This window comes from Falco naumanni, chromosome 6 (assembly GCF_017639655.2).
Source record: "Falco naumanni isolate bFalNau1 chromosome 6, bFalNau1.pat, whole genome shotgun sequence".
Lineage (NCBI taxonomy): Eukaryota > Metazoa > Chordata > Aves > Falconiformes > Falconidae > Falco > Falco naumanni.
The window spans coordinates 15,401,260-15,427,876 of NC_054059.1; the positions used below are offsets into that span (position 1 = coordinate 15,401,260).

A 26,617-nucleotide genomic window follows, 5' to 3' on the forward strand; every position below is an offset into this window, starting at 1 on the left:
AGTAGGTTGTAGTCAGTTTGACCTAGGGAACGGAGAAAAAGCTGCTCCTTTGAAAATACAGCTACACTACTTTGGGATATGATGGAAGCCACATTAAAGAACCAGAACTGTGTGGGTGTCACCAAGGCAGCCTGGAACAGGGCATGTTCTCCTTAGAAGGAACACTTTATCCTAGATTTATACTGATGTAAACAGTTTGCCACTAATGTATCTGTTCATTCCAAGATAAAAAGGAGTCAAGATCTGTCAACAGTAAGACAGTTACCAGTGGGTTGTGGGCAGCTTTTAAGGGATACTTCGAGGTCTATGTTGAAGTCATAGAAGTTCACATGACATCATAACAGGCCATTATGAAAAGGCTCTATTTTCACCTGCCTTTCCTGTGTGAAAGACTTTTCTTCCTGAATGTGCTATTGTTCTCACTTCATACTGGCTTTTCTGTGAGACAGGACAGCTCACACAAGGAAACAAATCAGCCAGTCTACTGACTGGAATTGGAAGTGAGGATCCTCCTGATTTCACTGAATAATATGCTCTGTGCTCACGCTATTTGTATAGAAAACGCATAGTCAGCCATTGTGGATGTCATTAGGTCTGCTGTCTCCAGGCCTTCCAACAACTGCTTCAACCTCCCTAAAAAGAATCCTTAATGCAAAATGCTGAATATGTGAGCTTCTATCTTCTAAAAAAAGCAAACAGTGATAAAAGAATATTTTATGTCCTTCTGAGTTCTAGATGTAAATGGCCCAAGAAGATCTTGTCGTAGTAACAGTGATACACTCAAAACCTTAAGTGCAAAAGGAAACATAGCATATATATAGGAATTTTCTGTTTATCCAGTTAATATTTAAGCAATGTAGAAACCCATATTATATAATGAAGTAGCAAAGCACCATTAACAGCACAGTCAAAACTCTTATACCAGAAAACTTACTAATATATACCCATTTTCTTCGGTGTTATGTTCAACTTTCCAATGTTCTTCTGGGTCCTACAGTTGACAGTTTCAGTCTTTTCAAGTAGGATTTCAAGTAGGATTGGGGGAGTTTAAGCCTTAATCATTAGTATCTTGAGCCCTTTCCCAAGAGGAAGGTGATATTCCTGGTGGGGGTTTCTTCCTCCTTAGTGAGGGTTCCAGCTGGAGTAATTTTCATACATTTTCTCATCCAGCCTGTCTCCTTCTGCACCCCCACCCTAGCCCCATGCACGCAAAGGGCTATGGTTTGTCAGTCAGTGGCAGTGACACCTCCGCCCCAGAGGAGCCATCCCCAGAGCTGGAGCTGGAGCAGAGGAGCAGCGGTCACTGGCCTCAGTGCAGGAGTTAAACCAGTGACACCCAGATCAGGCCATGGTGGGGCTGAGCCCCTGCACTGCCAGGTCAGGACACAACCAGGAATCCCCCTGCTGAGAGCAAAAATCGTATTTACTTGGCTACAGCTGTAAGACCTGACTACATGGAGGCACAAGTTGGAAAGTTCATCAGCAGATCTTCTAACTCCCTGTTGATCACATCTTGTATTTTCCTGATAAGTATTGATCAAGGAAGTGAAATTTGAAAAAAATCCTGTAAATATACAGGGCTGATTTCTTCTTTGCAGTTTTTTTTTTCAAACACATTCTTGTTTTCCTAGCATGTTAAAAGGCATTTCCAAATAAAGTTTAGCTTTAGCATCCAAGCTTCTTGGGTACGTAAACTGTCTCCGGTCTAGTTGTTTGCTTGCCTTGCTGTTTGCTATCTCTGTGCCTGGCAGCATCACTCTATTTTGGTGTTGCACACCTTGTGCATGAATGCTTTCTTGGAAGGACAGTGTTGGACAGGAGGGAGACAGCTGTCTGTTTGAATGGCCTTGGCTGTGGTGCTCCACAGGCAGTGGAACTTGTTCCTTCCCTGGGAGCAAAGCTGGGAAGAGGTGATACCATGCAGGCAGCAGGGAGCAGGCCTGGATGGAGGGAGCATGACAGGCACACCCAAAACACCTGACAGAGTCCTGAGAGGAGCAGGGAGTCTTGCTGGCAGCTTTGCAACTTGATGCATGGAGGTGCCTTTACTCTGAGCAAGCTAGGCAGGCAGAGAGAAGCAGCTCCTGAGAAAGAGAAGGCTTTCTCTCTCTATGTCACATAAATCGAAGCTCGCTCTCAGATGCCCTCCTCTGGGAGCTGGCATACAGAGGACCACTGTAATTATCCCATAGTAAAGAGCTACTGCACAAGTGGACAGATGGCGGCACTGCCACTTCCTTCCCTCACAATGTTTTGTTCAATTTTGCCAGTTAGAGGGTTTCAAGAGTGTCTGGCAGTTGAGATAAATAAAGGCAGCCCAGGTCTGTTAACCTGGCAGGCTTCAAAAATTAGAAAAAGACTTGCTAATTCTGGGCTTTATCAGAACCTGAAGATAGGTGAAGTAGGGAATTTTAATATCGAACTGTAGAACACCCTTAGTACCTTAAGTAGTAGATACCATCAATCAAAGCATCAATCTGGTGGGCTGGTATTGAATTCACCAGTGATACAGAAGGATGAGGCAATTTTATGAATGCTCGGTTACTGACCATTTTCATTATTTGGTTGGATTTTCCCTAGTAATGTAAGTAACTGGAACCCAAGAATTTTCTAAGTGGATGTTCAGGGATGAGAAGGCATGATTGTTTTAATTAATTTAATTAATTAAACACTCAAATACGTGACAGGATTACATTTTGTCCATTGTAAATCCTTTGCCTATTTTGAATTTTAGAAGATATTATTGATCAAATGTACTTCAAAACTGTGCACATGTGCTCAAGTGTAGAAATGATTCCTACACTAATAAGGTGACACCAGTGAACACTGTGTAGAAAAAACATGATTCCAAAGTGATTTTTATTTTAGCACTTAACACTGAATTTTGTTGTAATTTATATGCATGAGATCCTTAATCTGACTTTCTCATACCATGGTCCATATGAATTCTTCATGTGTAACATGGTCCTTGTTTTAGGTTTTGCCTGTGTCTCATTCATGTTTATCATTATCATGAGTCAGTATGAATCAACAGGCAAAATCTGCTATCAGTTATCTGTTGACTTAATAAGTAGGATTTACACAGCACACTAAATAAATTTGCAAGTTCTTTAATATGCTTTCTGAAGATCTTTTTATATAATTTCCTTTGGCATGTCTAACCCTATGTGCTTTAAAATCCTGTAGTAGCTATTGTGGCTAAACAAGTGGTCCCTGCAACACTGAACATCTGAAACCCAAAATTATAAATGGATGTGCAGTGTCTTCTAGATCAACTCACTCCGTCATGAGGCAAAAGGTGACACCTTTTACTGTGCTTTCAAAAATATTTTACCGTGCATTCTTTTTCTACAGTTTTCTAAGCTTTGTTTTCAGTCAGTCTGCAAAAGCTGTTCTATTTTAGGCAGCTTTTGGCTGACCCAGATGTTTTTAGTTAGCATCAGGACCACTGCACAGTTTAAAATCATCAAGTTACACCATCCTCTGTTCTGCACTAATCATCTTCAGTCCTGTCCTCAACAATTCAAAGGCAAGAACTGGCCTGAGAAATCTATTGATACTTACCCATCTTCAGAGTCAGTAGCAGATACTCAGTCTCTCTTGCATCTCATGCATCAGATTATTGTTCCATGTCAATGGCCTTTACCGAGCAGCCCAGAAGCCAGGTATTCTCTTCTCTTGTGTCCCCTAAGGACCCCGTTTATGTAAACATGACTGTGCCTGATGTCTAGTCAAAGCCTAAGGTTTTTCAAACCAACCCCAAACCTGGAAGCTGCAGACTGAAGCTGGGGGGATGGTTCCCCTGGCTTCTGGCCAGCAGAACTCTGGCTCACAGTGGGGCCATGGTGGCATGAGAGCAAAAGGCTGCTGGCCTTTCCCCCTGCTCAGCTGGGGCAGTGCCGATGGGATGCTGGTTTTCAGAAATGCTCCAGAAAGCGGGCTGCCAAGGGCAAGCTTCCTACCGCTGCGCATGCAGACTTAATGTACTGGAAAATAAACACTATTTATGCATACATGGAAATGTATTCAATAAGTTTTTCTGTGGTTATTAGAGAATGTTTATTGTCACATCATGTGTAAGTGTACCTGCTTCCCCTGGAAGGAATTCAGGTTAGAACAGTAAGAGGGAAAAAAAAAAAAAAAGATCAGTAGAGTGCAGAAAATTCCGCTTAAGTTTCATCATGCTGCAAATTACATAAGGATTTTTATAAACTAATACATAAAAACTATTGAATTGCATGAAAGAAAAACAAATCAATTATAATTCAGTAGCAATGTTTTTCCAGTCACCTAAAAAATAAGCAAAGTCTCCTCCGCTTTTTTTTTTTTTTTTTTTTTTTGGGGGGGGGGGGGGGGGCGGATGGAGATGGGGTGAGAAATCAAATGGTACATTTCTTCATTTCTTCAGTAGTTTTCTGTCTGCAAATACGGAACATGATTTTTTTTTTCCTGTAGAAGGTGAATAGTAACATTTTGAAACATCTGAAAAAGATAAGCTAAATCTTCAAACAAAAATTTAATTAACTTATATGGGAATTATTTTATCATTGTTCTACTGGTGGAGTAATGAGATTATTTTTGTACCTAACTTTTTCCTCTTTATTTTAGATATAATGTTTTGGGGTTTTTTCAATAGTTACGTCACTTGTCATGCATAATATAGTGTATATAGAACATACAGGAATAAATTTCTGGGTGTGACTGTGTATTTAATTAATTTTAGATAAATTGGAACACAATCATTTCATATGAATAGGTTTGGTTTTTAATAAAAAAATGTTGTCAGTTGCTGGAAGATCCTAATCAAATAAAAAATGAAAAGCATGAAAAGCAATCATGTCTAGAAAAGCTCATACAGTGATTAAAGTACACACAGAAGACTCTGGAAAATATGTTTGAAATTCTTAGTCTTCCTAAACTACTGTGGGAAATCAACCACATTTTTCCTTAACTCCATTTTTTTCCCACAAACTATTTCTTTTCTCTTGTTCTTTGCATGTGTCTTCTATTCATGTTCTAAGCAGTTAAGATCATGGATGCCATCATGCTATGAACAGTAATATGCCAGAACAGTGAGCACAATTTTACTTTTTACATCTGAGTGCACCTGTAAACATAACATATGGATATCAAGACAGAATTTCCAACTGCATCAAGATTTTTATTATAACTGCCTCAATTAACTTGTTAGGACTAAACTTTCTTTTATGACAAGAGCAATCAGTGAATTAACGCTGACAAAAGAAAATCTGCCTCCAGCCAGCTTCTCCAGTGCGTATTTTCCATCCCTCCCAGATAGTTTGTTAATGAAGTTGAGAAACAGAAGTGGCATCTTACATAAGAATGGTTTTTTCTAGTTTTTTTTTTTTATAGCAGCCAGTTCCTCTTCTGAAAAAAAATCCACTGAATCATTGATGTTGGAGAAAGTCTGTCATTCAACACTGCCTTTGCAATACTAGCTAGCATTGTACCAGGGGTTTTGATACTAAATTATATATAGTGAAACAATTTACCTTTGGGTACCCCATGAGACTATTAGTTTTAGTATGACTGCACTAAGTAGTACCCATATTTGATGCCATCTCCAGTATGTTGTTGACTACACTCTTCGGCCTTTTCCTTTCTCCTGATTTTTATTTTTTTTTTACACCTTTCTTTTCCTCAGTTCTGTAATTCCTTATAACTGACTTTTCTGTATTTGAGACATTTTACATATGTTAGGCATTTGTTCTTTGTCCATTTTTTATCCTTAAAACTGTTTTTGCCCAGATTCTGTGTTTGCTTCACTACCAGTAACTGGCCACAGGTGAGCTATTAATAAACTTGGAGTCCCCAGTACCATCCTACAAATGCACCTCCAAGCCCTCTGCTCCTGCCCCTGTACCCTTTTGCGCTGCAACGTGGCTCTAGGGTCATAATTAGTTCATTCTATACAGCGTAACTGCTTATTCCTGTCCACGTCTTATTAACAATAAGCATAACGTGACACAATTTACAAAATTAAGGAAGACTAAAACAAATTAAGCCAGATCTACCTGGCCACTAGACAAGTCCTGAGGCCTCTGCTGTTGGCTTGACAGCAGCTCTGCAGCCTGACACTAGCAATGGCGATGCTGTACCTACTGGGCTGCAGGGCTACAGTGTGATAGCAGGGACGTTACCCCACAGCTTCACTCACTTCACTGAAACAGTAAGTTGACTAGATAATACTGCTTGCCTGGATCTGAGGAGTCTTGAGGAACAAGGGGGGAAAGTGCTAAATGAAAAGTGATGTTTTTAAAACTGTTTATACACTTTTTATAAGATTTTTTTTTTTTCCTTGGCACTTTTGCAGTCAGGCAAGAGACAGAACTGCATAGCAGCAAAGCAGCACCTGACAGTCAGTTTTCCTAGGAACCTTCAGAACCTCCAAGGACAGCACATTCACATTTCACATGATGACAATGATTCTACAGAGCCCAGCTGCCTTGGGGTGGGCTACTGCTGTCACAGAAATATCTGGCTCACAAAATTGTCTTGATGGTTTCCCCAGAAAGCCCCATAGAAGGCTACAGGATAAGCAAATTTATTCTGGAAGTCTTGTAACAACCCATAGATTGCTGGATGTATGCTCTACATTAGGTCTGTATACCAGAAGGCAGTTAATTGCCCATTAACCACCTTGTACTGAACCTAATTACTTAGTTTTGATTAAAGCACACAATGAATCCAAAAGCATTCAATCCTGATTTGAATGCATGAAAAGAAGTCAGAATTTCACTGGCATTTTTTTCTAGTGGTAATCACCATCATTTAGAAGTTTATATTAAATATTTTATTTAAATTTTTGTCTTCAACTTGGAGCTATTGCGTCTCATTACCTTTTCTACACAAAATGAAAGTGTCTTTTGCTAACCAAGTATTTTCTCTTTGTAAAGACACTTACACACTGTAATCAAGTCACTTCTTGTTTTTGTTTGTTCTAAATGAAACAGATGGAGCTCTTTAAGCCTTTGCCGACAGCGTGCTTTCTTCAGTTGTTGAGTAAATAGTGTAGCTTTTCCTGCATCCTTCCCACTTATTTTTAAATATGGAACATTGTAGTCAATGTTTAATGTAGAGGTGTTTTACACATCAGTATTCTTTCTTGGTTTTTTTTTTTTAAATACATCTGAGAATATTTTTTTTTCTCACAGCACTGCAATAGGGCTTACATGCTGAGGTGTTCAACAGTCCTTTTCAGATCCCTTTTGTTGTCCCCACACATACGGTTCAGCTGCAGTTAGTAGCTATGACCTATGTATCTTTTCCTTTGCTTGTATCTGGCAGCTGCAAGTGACCAGAAATGACCTGCAGGACATTGAAAAATGTACTTTTTAACTAAACAAAAGTTATCACAACATTTCAGTTAGTGCATGTGCTGGCTCTCTGCAGAAGAGAGATACGGGAATGGAAGTCAGTGGAAATGCAGAGTCTGTTTAAAAGTCAGTGTTGAAATAATAGAGTAAGGGCTTTTCACATTCACCTACCAAAAAAAGAGGCTCAGGGAACTATGAAATGGCTCATTTGTCTCATGATGATTTTCTCATGAGAAAGGCTAGAGGGGTGAATATAGGTTGAATGTGCCAAAAGCTGTACTGCTCTCTTTGTAAGAGTAGGACTTTCCATCTATCCCTCTGTATTTTTAACCATATTCATTTATGGTGCACATGAAGAATGTGTTTGCCTCTGCCTTCTAGTGATAATATTTTTATCCTCTGCTTTTCTTGCCTACCACATGCTTGGACTCACCTCTGTCTTAGCTAATACAGGAATGTGTTTTGATGGAGAGACAAAGTGAAGACAGGTTTGGATAGAAGCAGTAGGTTCCAAAGTGGGAGCTCTGATACCACACACCAAGTAACTTAAGACCTTTAGTCTGCCAGGAGGCAAATTCACTACATGAACATAAAACCTTTTGGACCTTCTTCAGTGTTATAAATGGTGTGTATGCCCTGTAAATAATCATAACACTACAACAAAACACTAAAGATCATCTAGTCCAACTTCATCACAGCAGAAAACATATACTATACTATGTCATTTTCTCACTTGTATTTGTCTTACCTTAAAGAAATCCAACACCATTCCCTGTTTTCCTCAGGCAATCTTTCCAGTGTGATATTATGCTAATCATTAGGAGTTCCTTACCATTTAATCCGACTTTCACTGCATTTTAAATGCATTACTTTTTACCCTGTCTGCTACGAACACAGAGAACTAGATATTTGCAAAAGCTTGTTCTTATTTTATGATGGTCATCACATTTCTATTCAAATCTTCCTTGTTTACACTTTACAGACCCATTCCTTTTCTTTATCCTAAGATAAACGTATCAGGTTTTCAAGTACTGTCATTCGTATCATGCTTGTCTGGACTGTCTCCACGTGGCCCACATTTTTCTTGAATGCAGCTCACAGCACTGTGCAAAGCACTCCAAATGCAGCTTTCCTCCAGCTAGATGAGAATGGAAGCATTATTTTATGCTTCTGACGGGCTATGTTCCTTTTTATTTATCCCAGCACATCAACTGACTTAACAAAATTCTGGAATTTGTTCCTACTTAAGTTGTGATCGATTTGCTGTATTGTGATATCTTCTACTTGTTCCGATTGCATAACATTTGTCATTTCAAACTCCAATTTGTACAAATTTATGAAGAACTCTAATCCTGTCCTCCAATGTATCTTTTTGTGTTGCCACCAGTAATCTTACTCTGTTGTCTGCCTTCCAGGCTGTTTTCGAAAAAACTTTAGTAGAACTAGACAGACAGTAGACTTCTTTCAAAATCTGTGCAATTCATTCATCCATTTTGGTAGTAAAACCACTGCTAACCCAATGTATGAATATGGCTTTCCAACATTTTTTACTCATCTGATAATATTTTCCTGTAGTTCGTATCTAGTCCAATTATCAGGATTTCACATGATAGCAGCAGAAATATTAGTGAAATCAGGGAGTATGACATGCTACTTTTTTTTTTTTTTACTTTTTTTTTTAATCCACAAGGCCTGTAACTCTAGTGCAGAAGGGAACTGGTTTGCTTATATATGGATCAGGTTTTATAAATAATTTTATATTTATAGGCTCTTACAAGTTATTGGTGTAGTAACTTTTTCCCATAATTTCTCCAGGAAATGAAATTACACAAATGGATCTATAATTTCACTGCTCTGTCTTTTACTCCTTTTTAAAGGCTGAGTTTATTGAGTCTTCAGGTACTTTACCTATCTTCCACAAGTTCACAAAGAAAACTACTGAGTTTTTAAACAGCTAGTACCCAAGGCTGAAGATCATCAGACTAGCATATCTGAACATCTAACTCATCTGACAATTCTCCAGCCTGCCTTCTCTGATCAGCACTGAAGTTTTGCTCTTTAATCACAGGTATCAATTATGATAATGATCTGCTTGCTGCTGGCCTTTCTACTGATGATTGTAGCAAAGGAAACATTGAATAATTTGGCATGATTACCATTATCAGAAGCCATCCTTCTCCATTAAATAAACCATACCTTTCCTTCATGTTCAATACAGTGTGATTTCTTGTTACCCTGACCATCCCATGATAGCTCCATCTTATTCAGTGCTTTTGCTGGTCTGATTTCCTGCCTACACACTTACACTGTACTTAGGTTATTCTTAGCAACTCGACCCATTTTTTGTTAGTTGGGCATTTTCATCCTTTGAAAACCAGGAAGTGGCCAGTTTGTCTCCTAATACTCAATGTCTTTCTCCCCAAAAAAGAAGATAATTTGTCCTGGTGTACTTAAAGCAAGCAGCAACTTTCTTAATTACCTTTTTACTTTAGTTCAGCCTCTCATCAGGTTTTACATTAAAAAAATTTCTGCATTCTTTACAATTTTTCTGAATTCCTTTGTTATTATTTTGTTCAATCCCGTCATCTCCTTTCTCATGGATCTTGATTGCTCTCAGCCAAGTTACTGACATTCCTTTCTTCATATTCAGAGACCACTTTTCCCTTTTGCTTAGAATCAAATCCCAGAAAACCTGTTTGTAGTTGCCTTTTCCACTATTGCATGAAAAATTTTCCAACAGCACATTCAAAAATATTTGTGTTTTTTAATAATGATTTCTTTCCAAAATGACAATTTGGGAGGTAAAAGGACTCAAAGTCCTGTGTGTTCAAGGATTCTGGTAGTTGTTTATTTATTTAGATAAATTAAAAAAAAAAAAAAGGCAAAACAAAACAAAAACACAACAAAACCCAAAGTAAAAAAATCTCAGCTTTCATTCAACTGGTTTTACTAGATTTTTGATCTGTAGTGAATCATAAAATACAGGAAATTACCTATGAGTGTGCAATACTTCCCACTTACTTTTTAAGTCTTACCTGGATTCTATGATTATCCTTTTCTAGAAGCTTCATCTTCCTTCCCCTTAAAGGCTCTTCTAAATAATTATTTTAGAGAAACAGTACAAAGAAGGGGTTTTTATCCTTCCCCTATCTTTTCGTCACTTTCTCTCCTACCCATTGGATTTGATTTTTACACAGATTCTATTTTTACCTGTGTAGCTCAAAGAACATCATACAGTTAAGGAAGACATAACTGCTGGGTGACACCATCTGCCAGCCATGCATATATTGCTGGAATTAATCTACAATTGTCTGAGCTCTGGTCATCCAAGGGGGAACCAAAGAAAGCCCACATGATCCTTAATTCAGGAGCCCCTTAGACTGAAATTCCTGGGAGCCATCACCTACCTGGTATATCTGATTTGAGTGATACAAGGATCCTTCCTTTGCTTTCTGCGTAGAATACCAGCAACCATTCTGCTCGCTCACACCAGTGTCAGCTACAGTTTTCCCTCTCTATTACTGGATTAGCTTATGGTATTCATGGGAGCTCTTAATTGCTATAGGTGTCCCTCGATTTTGGGTCCATTTTGGATCAGAAAGAACCCAGTATAATTTATACCAGACTAATGCTTACTATAAACGAATGCAGCACACAGTAGAAAGATGAGGGACTGTTGATTTTCTGTTGATTGGGATACCCAAGGAGTTAATTGTTTGCACAAAGCACCTATTATATTGTCTTGTAAATGTTCTCCACTATAGGTCTTCTATATGTTCTCCTATATTTTGTTTCAGATTTGAATTAAATTGAATTACAGCTCAATTAAATCTCTTTAATAGCAGAAAAAAATGAAGAAATAGTTGAATGAATTTGTGGTTTTCTGTTGGGATCTGATAAATGGCTTCATCTAAATATGGAAGAAACTTTGAGAAATGTTTTTACTTTATTGTTACTAAGGTTATTAGATCTCTAAAATAGTTTATAAAATGTGGCATATAATTCTAGTAATTATGATGTTGAGATGTAATGCTAGAATACACAAATAATGTATTTGCAACTGTATCTCATACGTATTTAAAATTTAATTTGTAAACTATCAGCTATGATCGGTGAATAACTCTAGTTTTAAAGCTGTCAAACAGAAATAGTGTTTCCAACCTGGAAAAGTTAAATTATGCAGTTGTCAGTTGCACTATGAAGTAGCTTTTCTAGTTTCCCAAACCCAGTATGATTTATAGTTTTAATGTTTAATTTTCTTTTCTGTCAGACAAAAACTGTTCCACGGATATTGATGAATGTTCTTCCAAGCCCTGCAAAAATGGAGGCCGTTGTCATGATTTGATTGGTGAATTTTACTGTAGCTGTTTACCAGGTAAGAAGTCAGGTGATATTTAGGTGAAAAGTGGGATTCAAGAAAGAAATAGAGTTTTTATAAGCACACAGCTAACTAGTCATTTATTTTTGCTTGAAAAGTGAGAAGGATCAAGCAGGTATTCTTTAAGCATTTCCTACAATTGCTATATGGCCAGCATCAGCAGAACTTGTTTTCAAAATCTAACTTGTGTACCAGAAGTCCTGCATGAAGAGTCTTACAAATCAGTCAACACTGTCAGTAGTATTCACCCCAGAATCTTTGATGAATTCTGAATTTCTAACTCTTCACAAAAATTAATTTTCTTCCTTTCATGAACATAAAGGATTTTGTTCCCATCTTTTCTATTAGCAAAAGTTGCTTTTTAAGTTTCTTATAACATGCTGAAGAAAAAAAAAACAGGAAGAATTTATACAATAGTTACCGTAAGGGTTGCTGTGGTGGATTGCCTAAATGCCAGGTGTCTACCAAATCCATTCTATCACTCCTCTCCTTAGCTGGGCAGGGGAGAGAAAATATAACAAAAGACTCCTGGGTCAAGATGAGGACAGGGAGAGATCACTCCCCAGTTACTGTCATGGTCAAAACAGACCCAACTTAGAAAAATTAGTTTAATGTTATTACCAATCAGAATCAATGTAAGTTTATGAGAAATAAAAAACAAATCTTAAAACACCTTCCTCCCATCACTCTTTTCTTCCTGGGCTTAATTTTACTGTCAAATTCTATACCTTGTGTCATCTCCCCACAGCAGTGCAGGGGGACAGGGAGTGGGGGCTGCCATCAGTCTATCACACGCTGTCTCTGCTGCTCCTTCCTCCTCAGGGGAAGCTCCACACACACTGCCCTGGTTCCACTGTGGGGTCCCTCCCACAGCAGACAGTCCTCCACCAACTTCCCCAACGTGAGCCCTTTCCATGGGGTGCAGATCTTAATGAATCTCCTTCCCATTTCCCATGGGGTCAACTAGTCCGGCCAGAAAATCTGCTCCAATGTGAACTGGCAGCTGCGTGATAATTAGTTGCTGGCTGGGGTTAAACCATGACAATAGTATGACTACATGTAGATGTTTTTTTCCCTGCTTTCTTTATTGTGGGTCAAATAGTCATCATCTGATTGGAAAGTAGCAAGTAAAATATGAAATGATAGTACTTCGTTGCATTTTTTCATACTCTTACATCACTTACATTGCACTAAGCCTTGTTCTAGCATGTCAAATTAGCTATATAATGGTAAAAGGAACACGCTTGTATTTGGACAGAAATAATTGCTTATAATGGATAAGAAAAAGAAGTGGTTAAAATCATTGTCCCTATAAGAACTATAGATGTTTTTATGCAAGAAGTTTAAGAAGATATACAAGTTATTTCAAATCCAACGCATAAATAGTTTGAACATTAAGATTGGATTCTTATGTTGATGTAATAGGATAGTTCTACTTTTTAAATTACAAAGCCTGTGAGAAAATTTCATTACTCTTTCAATTGTCAATAAGCTCAATTTTACACTTCACTTTGGAAGAATATCTTGCTTTGTGCAATCACAAACACAACAATGAGTATGGAAATATCTGCCTGCTTTACAGAACTGAAAAAAGTGCAATCATATGTATGAAATGATTATTGAAATGCTGTAAGAAGTACATATATGAATGGAAAAATGTATATAGTCTGAGAATTAATATTTTTGAACATTTGTTAGATAAAGAAACAACACATCTACCAAACACACGATGAAAATAAATGATTTAAATGATATTTAGTCTAGGAAATAAACTAAGCATACTGGATTTGAAAGTAGAAAGCAAGAAGTTTCATAAATAAAAGACAAGTGGTATATAGTAATTATGTATCATAAGGACTATGAGCACAGAAAGCAGAAGAGCTAACACAGAAATACCAGTTGTCATAGCAGTTTCCAGGCTTTTCAAATGAACTGTAGGAAGTAGCTGCTAGTATCCTCCTTTTTTTGAGCAACATCTTTTGGCAGGCTGCTGTACTGAGTGAAGAACAGTTTCTAGAGGCTTTTGCTTGTTTCCTGTTTGGAGAGTGCCCATACACCATGTCTTCACCTGACTGCTAATAAGGGAGAGCCAAGCAACTACTCAGCTGAAGCTGTTTGGGGAGCAGATATAAATCTGGTAGATAGAAGCACAGGTTTTAAAGGACAGGGAATGGAGGATTGCTGGTTGTTGAGGGTTATTCTTAGAACTATGTTCACAACTAATGTCCCTGTAATGATTGTGGTCATGTGCTACAGTATGGTCTCCAGCATCAGCTGAAGAAAATACCGAAAGCAAAACTGAAGCCTTGATGTAGGCAGTACTCCTGAAGCATGATGTTGCCATGCAGGCTTTGGTCTGCAGACATTACTTCTTTCTGGGGTGGGAGTGATGGTGGCCTTGTCTGTGAAAAAGGTGAGTAGACTGCACACCATCACAGAGGATGAATGCAGGACATCAATAAGGTCTTCCACACACCCTGTAGAGGAGAAATTCTGAGCCACATGATGCAAGGAAGGATGGACAGCTGTAGATTGTGCTGAGAAGTGTAGCAGATAGTGACTCTCAGGGTGGGGGATGCTGGAAACATATGACTCTAGCAACAGAAGGAATATTCCTTTTTTGCCTACACACCTGTGATTACTGAAGAGGTACAATGACCCAAGAGTAGGTGAGGACAAAGTATAGGTATCAGAGAAGGCACTGAGGATTCACACAACTATTGGCATATCAGCCTAACCTCAGTCCCTGAGAAGGTTATAGAATAAATGTTCCTGGAAGGTGTGTGCAAGAACATGAAGGGCTAGAAGGTGACTGGAAACAGTCACTGTGGATTTACCAAGGGTGAATCATGCCCAACCAATCTGGTAGCCTTCTATCATGAATTAACCAGCTCTGTGGATAAATTGACAGCATTGGATGCAACTAATTTTAGCAAGGCTTTTAACATGACCTCCCAGAGTCATGCTGTTGTCAAGATGAGGTGTACAGACTGGAAAAGTAGACAGTAAGATGGGCTCAAAATTGGCTGGACCATTAAAGGATTTGTGATAAAAGGCACAAAGCCTAGTTGGTAGTTAGTGGCATTCATCATTATTTAATACTGGAATCAAATCTGTCTAGTGTTGTTATTAGTGAACATTGGGTTACATTCTCAGGAAATTCACAGGTGAGATAAAACTGGGGCAAATGGTTGATATGCTGAAGGCTAGGATTTCTCTTCAGAGGGACTTTGACAGGCTGGAGAAACAGGTCAACAGTAATCTCAGAATTCAACAAATGCAAGTCCCACAGCTTTAAGAATAATCCCCTGCACCAGTAGAGCCTAGTGGCCAACTGGTTGGAAAGAAAAGCAGCTTTGCAAAGAATGACCTTGGGTCCTGGGGGTGTTGGTGTTCAAGCAGAACATGAGCCAGCTCATGTGTCCGTAGCAAAGAAGCATCCTGGGCTGCATTAGGAAGAGTGTAGCTAGCAAGTCTAGGGATGATTATTTTTCTTCTCATGACTTGTCAAAGTGCATCTGAAAGACTGTGCCTAAGTTTTGCATTCTCCACTAAAAGAAGGACATTGCCATATTGGGGCAAGTCCAACAAAGAGCCATGAAGATGGCCAGGGTCCTGGAGAACCTGAGGTACAAAGAATGGCTGAGGTAATTGGACCTGCTCAGCCTGAAAAAAAAGGCTAAGGAAATATTTTATTGATGTTTACAACTACCTCATAAGAGGATACAGGGAAGACAGAGCAAAGCTGTTCTCTAGAAATGAAAATTGTGGCAGAGCAAGAGGCAATGGACCCAAATTGGAATGCAGAACAATTCTGATAAGATATTAGGAAAAAAAATACCAAACACATTTTGAAGGTGGTTAGCCATTGGAACAAATTGTCTGGAAAGCTTGTGGAATCCACATCCCTGGAGGCATGTTCAGATCTTGACAGGACAGTTCCCTGAACTAGCTGATCTAGCTGGTCTTGCTCTTAATGAGGATTAGACTAGATTGCCTGAAGAAGTCATTTCCCAAATAAATTATCTTGTGATTCTATTACTAAATAAGGAATCTTTGCCTAATTTTACATATACTTTACAAATATAATACTTTAAGTTGAATTTGAACTACTTGTCCCTACACACACAGTCTTTAAGACTGCAAGTATTTCAACCATATCTAAAAGTTTTCCATAATCTTAATTAGGGTGTTAACGTTTTATCAATCAGCTTTTTAGCTAAAAAAAAAAAAAAAAAAAAAGTGTGTTTGTTTATATGCAATGCTTTTCCAAAATCAGAATTTGTATGAATATTTTAAAACTTCCCAAATATAATGTTTTTTCCTGTGTGTTACTTTAGCCTAAATACAATGGTTTTGCCATGCATAAATTTAGCCTTCCACTAGGAAATGGCTTCATATCTATACTGAATTTCACAAAGGATAAAACAAAATGAAAAACAAGTGCTATAGTGGTGTAGTAAAAGGTTTATTACAACAGTAGTCTGTCATCTGGAAGCCTTGCCTTGAAATGGTGAAGTAGAGAAGCACAGTTTCTGAAAGAGGTGAGGAACCACTCTTTAAAGTTTGTAACTTCTCCCCAGGTAATCTAATATTTAAGGAAATATTAATGTAGAAGATGTTGGATTTGTGGAATATATTCAGAAAGGCAACAAAAATGAACCATTAACTACAGCAACTGCCTTATGAAAAAGCAAGGACCCTTTAAGTTTGTAGAAGAAAACAATGAGAGGAGAGGAGGCTTAGAAAGAAATTAATGAAAGCAGGGGCTAAGCTGAAAGCAGAAGGCTGTTCATAAGAAGTAAGAAGGCACTTGAATAACTTAGTGGGATTTTGGACTAAAACACATAAAAGAACTTTTAACAGATAACATTACACTTCTTAACTTGTTGCCACAGAATGCGATGTAGATAGAGAATTTATTTAGGTTTGGTAAGGGATTAGATAAATTCACAACCAAAAAGGCTTCAAGTGGATACTAATGAATCCTTGGACTTTTTTAATACACCTGAATGTTTGGAGGTTTCAAAGGGAAGAGACTGCTGGAAGATGCTAAGCTAATGTGCTTTTCCTAAGTAGCCTCCCTTTTTCTGCTCTCAGACAGTTCTAGGCCACACACACTGCTGCACTGACCATACAGCGGGTTTCTTAGGTTCTTACAGGATATTCTCATGTTTTCATCTCTTACAAAACCTTGTATCTAGTACACAGCTTCTTTCCCATTCCCATTCATGCCTCACTGATGTATTATCCCTGCTACACCTAACTGAATACATAAATATTTTAGTTTTCAGTGGGATTAGTGGATGATTAGCATGTGCTAAAGTAGACTGATTTTGAAGCAGAAAATTCTGTCAGCTAAGATGCTTGGATTGATGGATGCAACCTAGAATCAATTTTTGTTCAACTTAATACACTGAATCAAAGGAGCAGTACTTCGGATTAAGCGTAAACTCACACACAGAAAAATTGTAAATCAAATTCTTCCTTTTGGGGAGGTTCGCTGTTATTAAAGTTTACTGTACCATGAAATAAGACTGTACTTTCAAACCTTTCTGGCACCTTTATTATGAAGTAGAAGCTTATACGTGGAAGTTTTTGCTCCAGGAAGAGGTCCTACGAAAAGCGTTGCATCAAAAAATAAAGCAAATCATCAAGATTACAGATGGGAAATGTTTAGGAAATCATTCACTCCTTCACGCTGCTGCTGCACAATCCCTCTTAACATAGAATTTGTAATGATTTTTTTTTTTTTGCTTTGATTTTGAAGTTGCCTGATAAGAAAGCCAAGCATTTTTTATGTGAAACTGTTGCTCAGCTTACCAAAAACATTACCTGATGCATAGTTCAAAATTTGTATTACCAATTTTTTGTTTCAAGTTAGAATTCATTTATATAACTTGTAAGTCATACATTTTTTTCATACCTCTAACATCCTAACTTGTACTGGGATACCATTCTTTCTAAACCAGTCCATCTAACCAGCTGTAGAAATGCTGTTCAGCAGTCTGCCACTTACAGAAGATGCTTTGAGTATTCATGTAGCAAAAGAGTACAGAACTGCTTGGAGGCAGTTGTTAGTGGACCCAATATTTTAGGGAAATAGAGGTTAATATACTCATATGATGTTAGCTGTTTTGCAAAGTCTTTACAGTGAAACTTCTGTGGGCAGTCACATCCATGAGATATCAGTGCTGACTCTTTGTCCGGGAGGAGGGCTGAGGCCACTGATAGAGGTGTTGGAGAACCACAGGTTATGCAGCTGGCTCCCCAGGACCTGCCACATACCTGACTCTTGCAAAAGTGGTACTTGGAAGCAATAAGTGACAGGGAATATCATTAGGGGTCCTTCCCTGGAGTTCCTCCTTACATTTATAGCTGATCCATACGCTAGTATTGATTTTTCTCTGGTATTTGTGAAACACTAAATATATTTTTAGTAACTCTAATAATTCTGTGGGTTTGAGAATCCTGCTATATTTAGATGTTTCTTCTAATAGTGAGATTCCTGAGAATGTCCAGCCATTTGCTACCACAGAAGGTCTCATTGTTCATTTAACTTTTTTATGGAAGCCTTTGCAAAATTAGTTCAAAGCTTCAATTGTTTGTTACATGATATGTACTAGTTTAGTCATAAAAGGCCCAGCAGAAAAAGGTGACAATTCTAAAAATTACATGAGTTATGAGAGCCCTCTTTTATGAAGAAAGAAATTCAGAAGTATTCTAAAGTATTTGCAAAATAAGGAAGTAGAAAACCTAATCTCCCTGGACCATTCTTTGCTTTCCCACTCTGCAGTGTAACGGTTACCCTGTCCTTCCTCTCTCCTCCCCAGTAACTTTTACATCACGACATTTAAGCCTGGTACAGGAAAGGGTGCCATTTAGTTTAGGTTTCTAAGATGTAAGAAATAACATACTGAATAAATCGTTATGTCCTTATGAAACTCATACATTATAGGGATGTTGTTACTAGAATTTTGTGTATGTAATCAGCAAAAATGTCAGACAAAATTAAGTATGGTAATACAACAGAAGAATGCTAATCAGTCCTAGCCTCAACCTAAGAGAATTTCAGAGGGAAGATGATAAGAAGGCTAAGCAAAAAATGCCCCATTTGGGGACCTGTGACAGAATCTAGATAGCAAATTTATAACCCTTCTTTTCTGCACAGAATATCACCCATACCATCCAGCAGGTCTGGATCCTGAAAACATGGAAAGCTGTCTACCTTTACCTTCAGTATGTTATTTCTTTTCTTCTGTCACTGTTTCATTGCAGGGAGGATGAGATGGACAGGGACATGAAACTAAAACCAAAACCCCAAACGAAAACAACCTACTATTATTCAATATTTGGAACTGATATTAAAGAGAGTCCCTGACCTGCTCATCAACAGAAATGAAAGACTCAAAACTACCAAAAAAATATGAGTCATTAATGGGTATTCCTCCCAAACAAATAATTGATTAGCTCTGTATACTGGGTATCGTTGAGATGGAATTAATTTTCTTCGTAGCAGCCCATACAGTGCTGTGTTTAAATTTGTGACCAAAGCAGTGTTGTTAGCACAGGGATGTTTTAGCTGTTGCTGAGCAGTGCTTGCACAGCATCAAGGCTGTTCCTCACTCTGCCCTGCTAGCAAGTAGGCTGGGGGTGGGCAAGAAGTTGGGAGGAGACACAACCAGGACAAGAGTTCCCAACTCAGGAAAGGGACATCCCATAGTATATGATGTCATGGTCACCAATAAAAACTGGGGAAGAGTTTTTCTAAAGTAGCTGTTGCAGGGAGACTGGCTGGGTGTCGGTCTGCTGGTGAGAGCTGAAGAGTCACTGCCTTTGCATCACTTGGGTTTTTCTTCTACTTCTTTTCTCTCTCTCTCTTTTTTTTTTTTCTTTTTCTTTTTTTTTTTTTTTTTTTTTGTCACGTACTAAACTGCCTTTATCATGACCCACCAGTTTTCTCACTTTTGACCTACCAGTTCTCTCCCCCATCCCACTGGACAAGGGTAAGCAAGTGACTGGGTGAAGACTTACCTGTCAGCCGGAGTCAACCCACCCCACTCTGGTTTTATACTTTAAAACCTCCTTATGTCTCTGTTTCCCCCCCACACTGATTTCTACTTTTACTTCCAGGCTCTTTTATTATTATTCTGTATCTTCCAGTTTCTTGCTGATACTAATTTTTATGAACTTTTATACTTGTTCTCCATTTGTTTTTTAAGACTATTTTATCTAAACATATGCTTTAATTGTAGGTTTGATGTTGTTAATTATCTAACATTTAGATTTAAATAACTAAAATTTCTTGAAAAATTCCTTATGTCGTATTTTTCAGTTTAAATTCTCTCAGCTGATATTTTCTTCTCATTCTGTTTAATTTTGTAAGATCTGTCTTTTGAAACAGTTATACCAGAGTGGTTCCAAAAAAGCTAGATATGCTTGATGGACATATTAATTACAGTCAAATTTCTGATCTGTACAAAAAAATCAATAACTTACAATAAATGTAAAATAATCTTGGAAAAGAACATGAGTTTGCTGGCTTTCTTGCTTAATTTAAATCCTACATTTAGACAGGAATAAAAAATAAATACATCCAAAATTATGTTTACATCTAGGCAGTGCCATCCGTCATATTTGCTAGCAATCTGTAAGCTGGACAATGTCTTCATTGTCTCTTTTTCTTCTGACTTTTGTGTATGTATGGATAGCTATAGATAAGAACACCAATCTATATGCATTTATGTATATGTACATATACAGAATCTCTACATACATGCTTTCAGAATATTTTGTTATCGAATTCGATTATCCTGATATTTATTATACTAGCTAAATAACTCTTGTTTATAAACTTGATGGAGGACACATACTAATAAGCAATACAGCTCCTCAAAGACAATTCTAGGTACTGAGTAACAGGTTGTACAGTTGCTAACAACCTCTAGACAGGCTCAACAAACTTTTTTTAATGCAGGCTGTACTTTTCCCTTTTAAGAACACAGATAAAGTTATACAAATAAATTCTGCCAAACACTTCAGTTTTTCTTATTTATATATTTAGTTCAGTCATTCAGTTGTAGGCAATTGCAGTGACATGGCTGCTTGTTGCATACAAAATGCAAACCTGTAAATGTCAAGGCAGCAGAAAGACAATATCAGTTTGTCTGTTTTATTAAGTTCATTAAAAAGTCTCTTACAAGGCTGATGTTAAGGGAAGCTATGATGAAGAAAGAAAAAGTAAACTTATGATTAAAAGAGCACATGGCTAATTTCTCACTGTTGTGAAAGGGTCTGAACTTATTAGGTATAACAGCTTTACTAAGTTGCTTTCTCTTTTATAATTCTGATTTTCCTCCCACATTCCTGTCTTTATCAGTATAGTGATTCATGCCAGTTGTAAGTGAAATTTTCCTGCAATAGAACAAGAAAAAATTGCTGGCAGCTTCTAATTTTTTCCCAAAATGTGCTGTCATTTAATAAGGCTAAAAATATATTGGGGAAAAAAATATTCCATTGATTGACAGCTCATTCGTAACGTCAATTCAATCCTCCAACCCTAACAGATGACTTAAATTTTTGACATTTTTCTAATACAAACAACACTATTTATTTCAAAATGGATAATGAGACATTCAGTTATTGTTAACAAAGGCAAACACAAAACAGTGATGTCTGTCTTGAGAAATACTGTAATAACCCATTACAAATCCCCCAGGTGAAAAAATACCTCTATGACAGCGTTTAGCTTGAATCTATTCATTCCTAAAACTACTGTAACAGCAGTAACAGAATGGAATGGAATCATCTATTGTCTCAATATTAAACAGCTATTTTAAAGACCTGTTAACATCATCATAGCTGTATTTTACAATTCACTGAAGTTATACTCTTCTATAAAGATTGCAACTCACCAACTGTTGACTAATTTTTCATTTGCTGCTTCTTATATTTGGCATCTCTACATTTTTGTCTGATACATTAATGGAATATATTACCATATGTAAGTACCTCTGGCTGATAGAATGAGCCCATTCACATGAAATAAATCAATAAAATTACCCCAACCAAATAAACAAAAAAAAAACCCTAAAGTTTTATTACATAGGTAAGCAAATTAATTAGATCTAGAAAGCTACTTTATTCCCTTTCACATGTGAGAAACCTCAAGTATTGTTTGTATCCATATAATTTCCTACATTCCTTGGTATGCATGATTCTTTTGTCAATGACATGCACAGATGTCATTACAACTATATCTTTATGTAGAAAATAAGTACCTTTCTTTGTCATATGTATATTTAGAACAGGCCATCATGGACAAAATATAAATAATGCAAACTGAAGCATACAAGATTAGCTGCATAGACAACTGACACATGTAGAATGGTATCTAGGCTTATTTAAGGTACTGTCATTGGTAAGAAAGGAGTAAGGTAAGATACTGATGGATGTCTCAGAAAAGAGCACTCAAGCTGTTTATTAGCACCTTCACTGTGAAGAACTATCCCAAAAGTATTGCATGCTACAGAAAACTTACAGCAGTGTAGATAATTAAGGTTCTGTAGTTTAAAAAAAAAAAACCACCATATTTCACTACTCTCATTATGATACCAATACGTTTTTCTAAGAATGCAGAGAGTAGCTACTTGTGTATCTTGATTGTTTGGCCATGGATATTTTAAAATTACATTTTCAAGAAATCACAAAACTTTTAATCTTTACTTTTAGTTTGTTTTCAAAGCATACCCTTGAGATAATGAAACTTTGTTCCCCATTTCAGAGAACAAGAAACAAACACAAAGTTACTGAGTTAACAAAAAGCCTAAACTGAATGCATTATTAACTGTAAGTCTGCCTATTTATAGTTACCATATGGAGGCAAGTAGATTAAGGCTTTTACTTCTGTCACATCAGCCAGCTCTAAGCATGCAGGGACTAGAAGAATAATGAGTAACTACTCCTCATTTACCTTCTACATTGTCAGACGTAGGTGGCCAGAAGGCAGCAGATATGATCAGAGAGAATGTTACAAGTATTTTTATATTATAATGCTTTATTTCAATGTACTTCACCAAACCTACCTTGGACAATGCTTCACAAAACAGCTACGCAAGATAGTTCCTTAAAGCAAAATTAAGCCAGTAATATTTGCATCCCACTTAGAGATTCCATATTGTAGAGAAATTAAGCATTTGTTAGTAAGCAGGAGGAACACTCATACTTTTGCCTTACAAAAAAAAAAAAAAAAAAGTATATACATGTATGGTGTGAGGTATGTGTGTGTATAAGCACACACACCAACACCCATATACATAGTTCATCATGTTTTCTGATTGAGATTTAGTCTACTGCTTGCTCTGCTCAGTCCTTCACATTAGTGCAACCTCTGGCTTCTCTCTATTTTCATCTCTTTCTGATGTTAGAAATGCAATTCTTTTCACTCATCCTGTTCCAGAAAACTGCTATAGACACCTAAAATTTTGGTCAACATGCTTAAAATTGTACTATTTTTAAAGCATTTAAAATGATAATCCAACTATGGACTTTTTCCAAAGTAAGTATGCTGTGTCTACTAAACGGAAATTTTATGTTTGTTTTATATGTTTAACAATTTTTTGGCCCAAAACTTCTATTTCTGGAAATAAATGATCTGTCCAATATATGTATATATATATTCAAATTTCTAATCAAGGATCTAAAGTTTTTGGAATTATGATCTGCTATGTTTTTTGGCAATCTCTTATTTAAAAAAAAAAAACAACAACAAAAAACCACCACCAACAACAACCCCCCCCACACCAAAATCTAGAGTATATTTATATGGACAAAATCAAAACAGTCTTTATTCTACTGCCAATTTTTAAGCAATAATAGCATTCCTTGTTTTAGACGGTATTCTTTTCCTTTTATATTTCTCATTTATACATTCATATATATATATGTATATAAATATACATATATATGTTCTAATATATACACTCATTTCATTTTTCTTCTATGTTTTTATCCTATCTTTGTGCTTTCCTACCCTCCTCTAAAATAACTTCCTTCTTCAGCAATTCACTGTCAGACTGATCTCCTTCTGGTCCTGTAACGTACTGTAAAATAATTAACATTTTCTGTGGCTCTGTCTGCATTAGTAAGGAGTAAAAATATTGTATAAAATTATTGACATTGTCAGCTAACAGAATTGCCTTGCCAGATCTTCAGCAAAGTCTGTAAGTCTATAGCTGTAGCTTTACTGGGTTTAGTCACCTACTTTTTTTTTTTTTTTTTTTTCCCTCTCTACTTATCTGTTACTAGAAACAATCTTGGGTTTTTTTCAGTTTTGCTGGTATCATAGGGTGTTCTAATCTGATAAGAAATGAAGGATCATATATGGATTTTATAATTACATTATCTTTGAAAATTACAAAAGAATCTAGAAAGTACATGATGGATGAAAAAGAATGTCTATGTGCTTTGTCTCTGTTCAACAGTTTACTTACCAGCAAATTCTAATAAATAGTTCAACCCCAAAATTTTGGTTATGTATTATTTGCCATACCATGGCTTAATACTATGAATGACATAATAGCACCCTAATGTATGTTTATTTTTATTTTCTTATTTGTCTTCCTGGATTTTACTCTAAAAATCTTCTACAGTCCTGAGGAAATGCATGCCCAAGCTCACGTTGCACTTCAGAAACCATTCACTTTTAAATAAAGAGAACTTTAAATAAAGTTCAATAAATTGTACTTTCTGTAATAATTTAATTTATCTCTAAAATAAGAATATTGCACTGAAGACCTCTTTATTTAATCCAGTATCAGATCACACTATGGGGAGCAGCTCATGCTCTTATCTCCTTATTCTTGTCACAGGAATTCTGAAAGGCAGGCAATGCCTCTAGGTACAATGGAGGATAGCAATATTGCCCACTGCTTGTTCTGATTTTACTGGGAGCTTCATATTTCACTGGCCATTTTTTCAGAGATATTAAGCTGAGTTAAATTTTGTGTAATTATCAGAAGTTAGAAAATATATATTAATTATTACTTTTGTTCTTTATACTGTTATCGTTTTTGTATAAAAACATAGTTTGTTGCATATATTTGGTTTTTATTGAAATTCAAGAGTATTTCTTTCTAAGAAAAACTAAATGTTTTGAAATTATGTAAAGACCTGTCAAATAAAAAAAAATATGTAATTTTTCTCCATCAGTTTTCATTACTGTTTTTGAGGAGATGCTGTTTTGAATTAACGCTGTACTTTATCGAGGGAATGAAAGAGCTATTTCTCTTCATTAAATCTTAATTCTTTCCACTAGAAACTCTTCCTACTCTTTTTCAGAAAAAAAGCAGATAAGCACAACAGACACAATAGGGAGAGGTTTTGATGATTATACGCATTAAGGTAAGGCTATATCAATAGTGAAAGGGTTTTGTATATACAAGATACATCACTAAAAGTAAGTAATAAAATCAAGCAATCATAAAACTACATTAAAAGGAAGCATCAAAGAACACTATTAAGGCAGAAAAACACCTTTAAAACATAAGGCATCCCCTATATATTCTATGAAAGCATGATTTTTGCATATATCAGCATTGCAAAAAAAAGGATGCACGGAGAAGGTGATTGGTTTTTGTTTTAATTATAGACAGGCAGAAATATTCCTGTGTAATCTACCTATAAACTATCAGTGAAAGGAAAAAAAAACCCAACAAACAAAACAAAAGACCCACAAAAAATACAGAAAGTCCTCTAAGAAATATCCTTTTACAAAACAGGCATTCTGAAAAAAAGTACAGAATTTTTTCTTCCCTCATTTTTCTCTTTTTTAAGAAGAAGTGATTCCACTTTTGCTTTCTCACTGATGGGGCACCATCATTTTAATTCAGGTTAGTCTTGCTACTGGTGCTCTAAATCAGGTGAGAATCAAGGGATGTTATTTATTTTCTAACTAAACTAGCAAAATTTGAGTAGTAAGATCTTTTTTACTTCTAGATTATTAATTTATTCCTATGAACTATCATTATTTTTTATTTTTAAAAAATGCCACTGCCCTAGAAGCTGAATGCAGCTATTACACAGTGACCTACTAGCAGCCTTGCTAGTAGGTCCAACTGGTTTTGCCTGCTTTGGAAACAAGCATCTGAAATATTTATTTTGGTCTTGTTACACAGAATTTGTTTTAAATAATATCAAAGTAGCAAATACAGTGTCATAGTTTAACCCCAGCTGGTAATTACGTACCACACAGCCGCTCGCTCAGTCTCCCCTCACCCAGAGGGATGGGGAGAAGAGTTGGAAAGGAATGTAAAACTTGAGGGTTGAGATAAGAAGAATTTAATAAATGAAATAGAATAAAAATGAAAGAAAAATAATAACAATGATAGCAATAACAGTTACAAGGAAAAGGGGGAGGGAAAGAATAAAATCCAGAGGGAAAGGAAGAAAGAAACACAGGGTGCACAATGCAACTGCTCACCACCCGCTGACCAACGCCCAGCCAGTCCCCGAGCAATGATCCACCTGCCCCGGCCAGCTCCCCGGCTATATATACCAGGCATGACATCCCACATCCCACGGTATGGAATACCTCTTTGGCTAGTTTTGGTCAGCTGACTTGGCTGTGTCCCCTCCTGATTCCTTGTGCCCCTCCAGCCTTTTTGCTAACAAGGTCTGAGGAACCGAAAAGTCCTTGACTTATATAGATATTACTTAGCAGCAACTGAAACTATCAGTGCATTATCAGCATTGTTCTCACATCGAAGCCAAACCACAGCGCCATACTAGCTCCCAAGAAGATAATGAACTCCATCCCAGCTGAAACCAAGACAACAGTCAATCCTTGGTAGAAGGAGCAGAGGAGCATATCTTTGGAACCTAGCTTTAATTACCTGTTGAAGTA

The 26,617-nt window shown here is 36.9% G+C and overlaps 1 protein-coding gene across 1 annotated transcript in view; it reads left to right on the forward strand.

Moving 5' to 3' along the window:
- Nucleotides 1–26,617, forward strand: part of EYS (eyes shut homolog) — an 867,458-nt gene that overhangs the window by 225,025 nt on the left and 615,816 nt on the right. Inside the window, exon 13 of the mRNA XM_040598785.1 lies at nt 11,608–11,712. Coding sequence (XP_040454719.1) covers nt 11,608–11,712 — 105 coding nt within the window. The remainder of the gene's footprint in view (nt 1–11,607; nt 11,713–26,617) is intronic.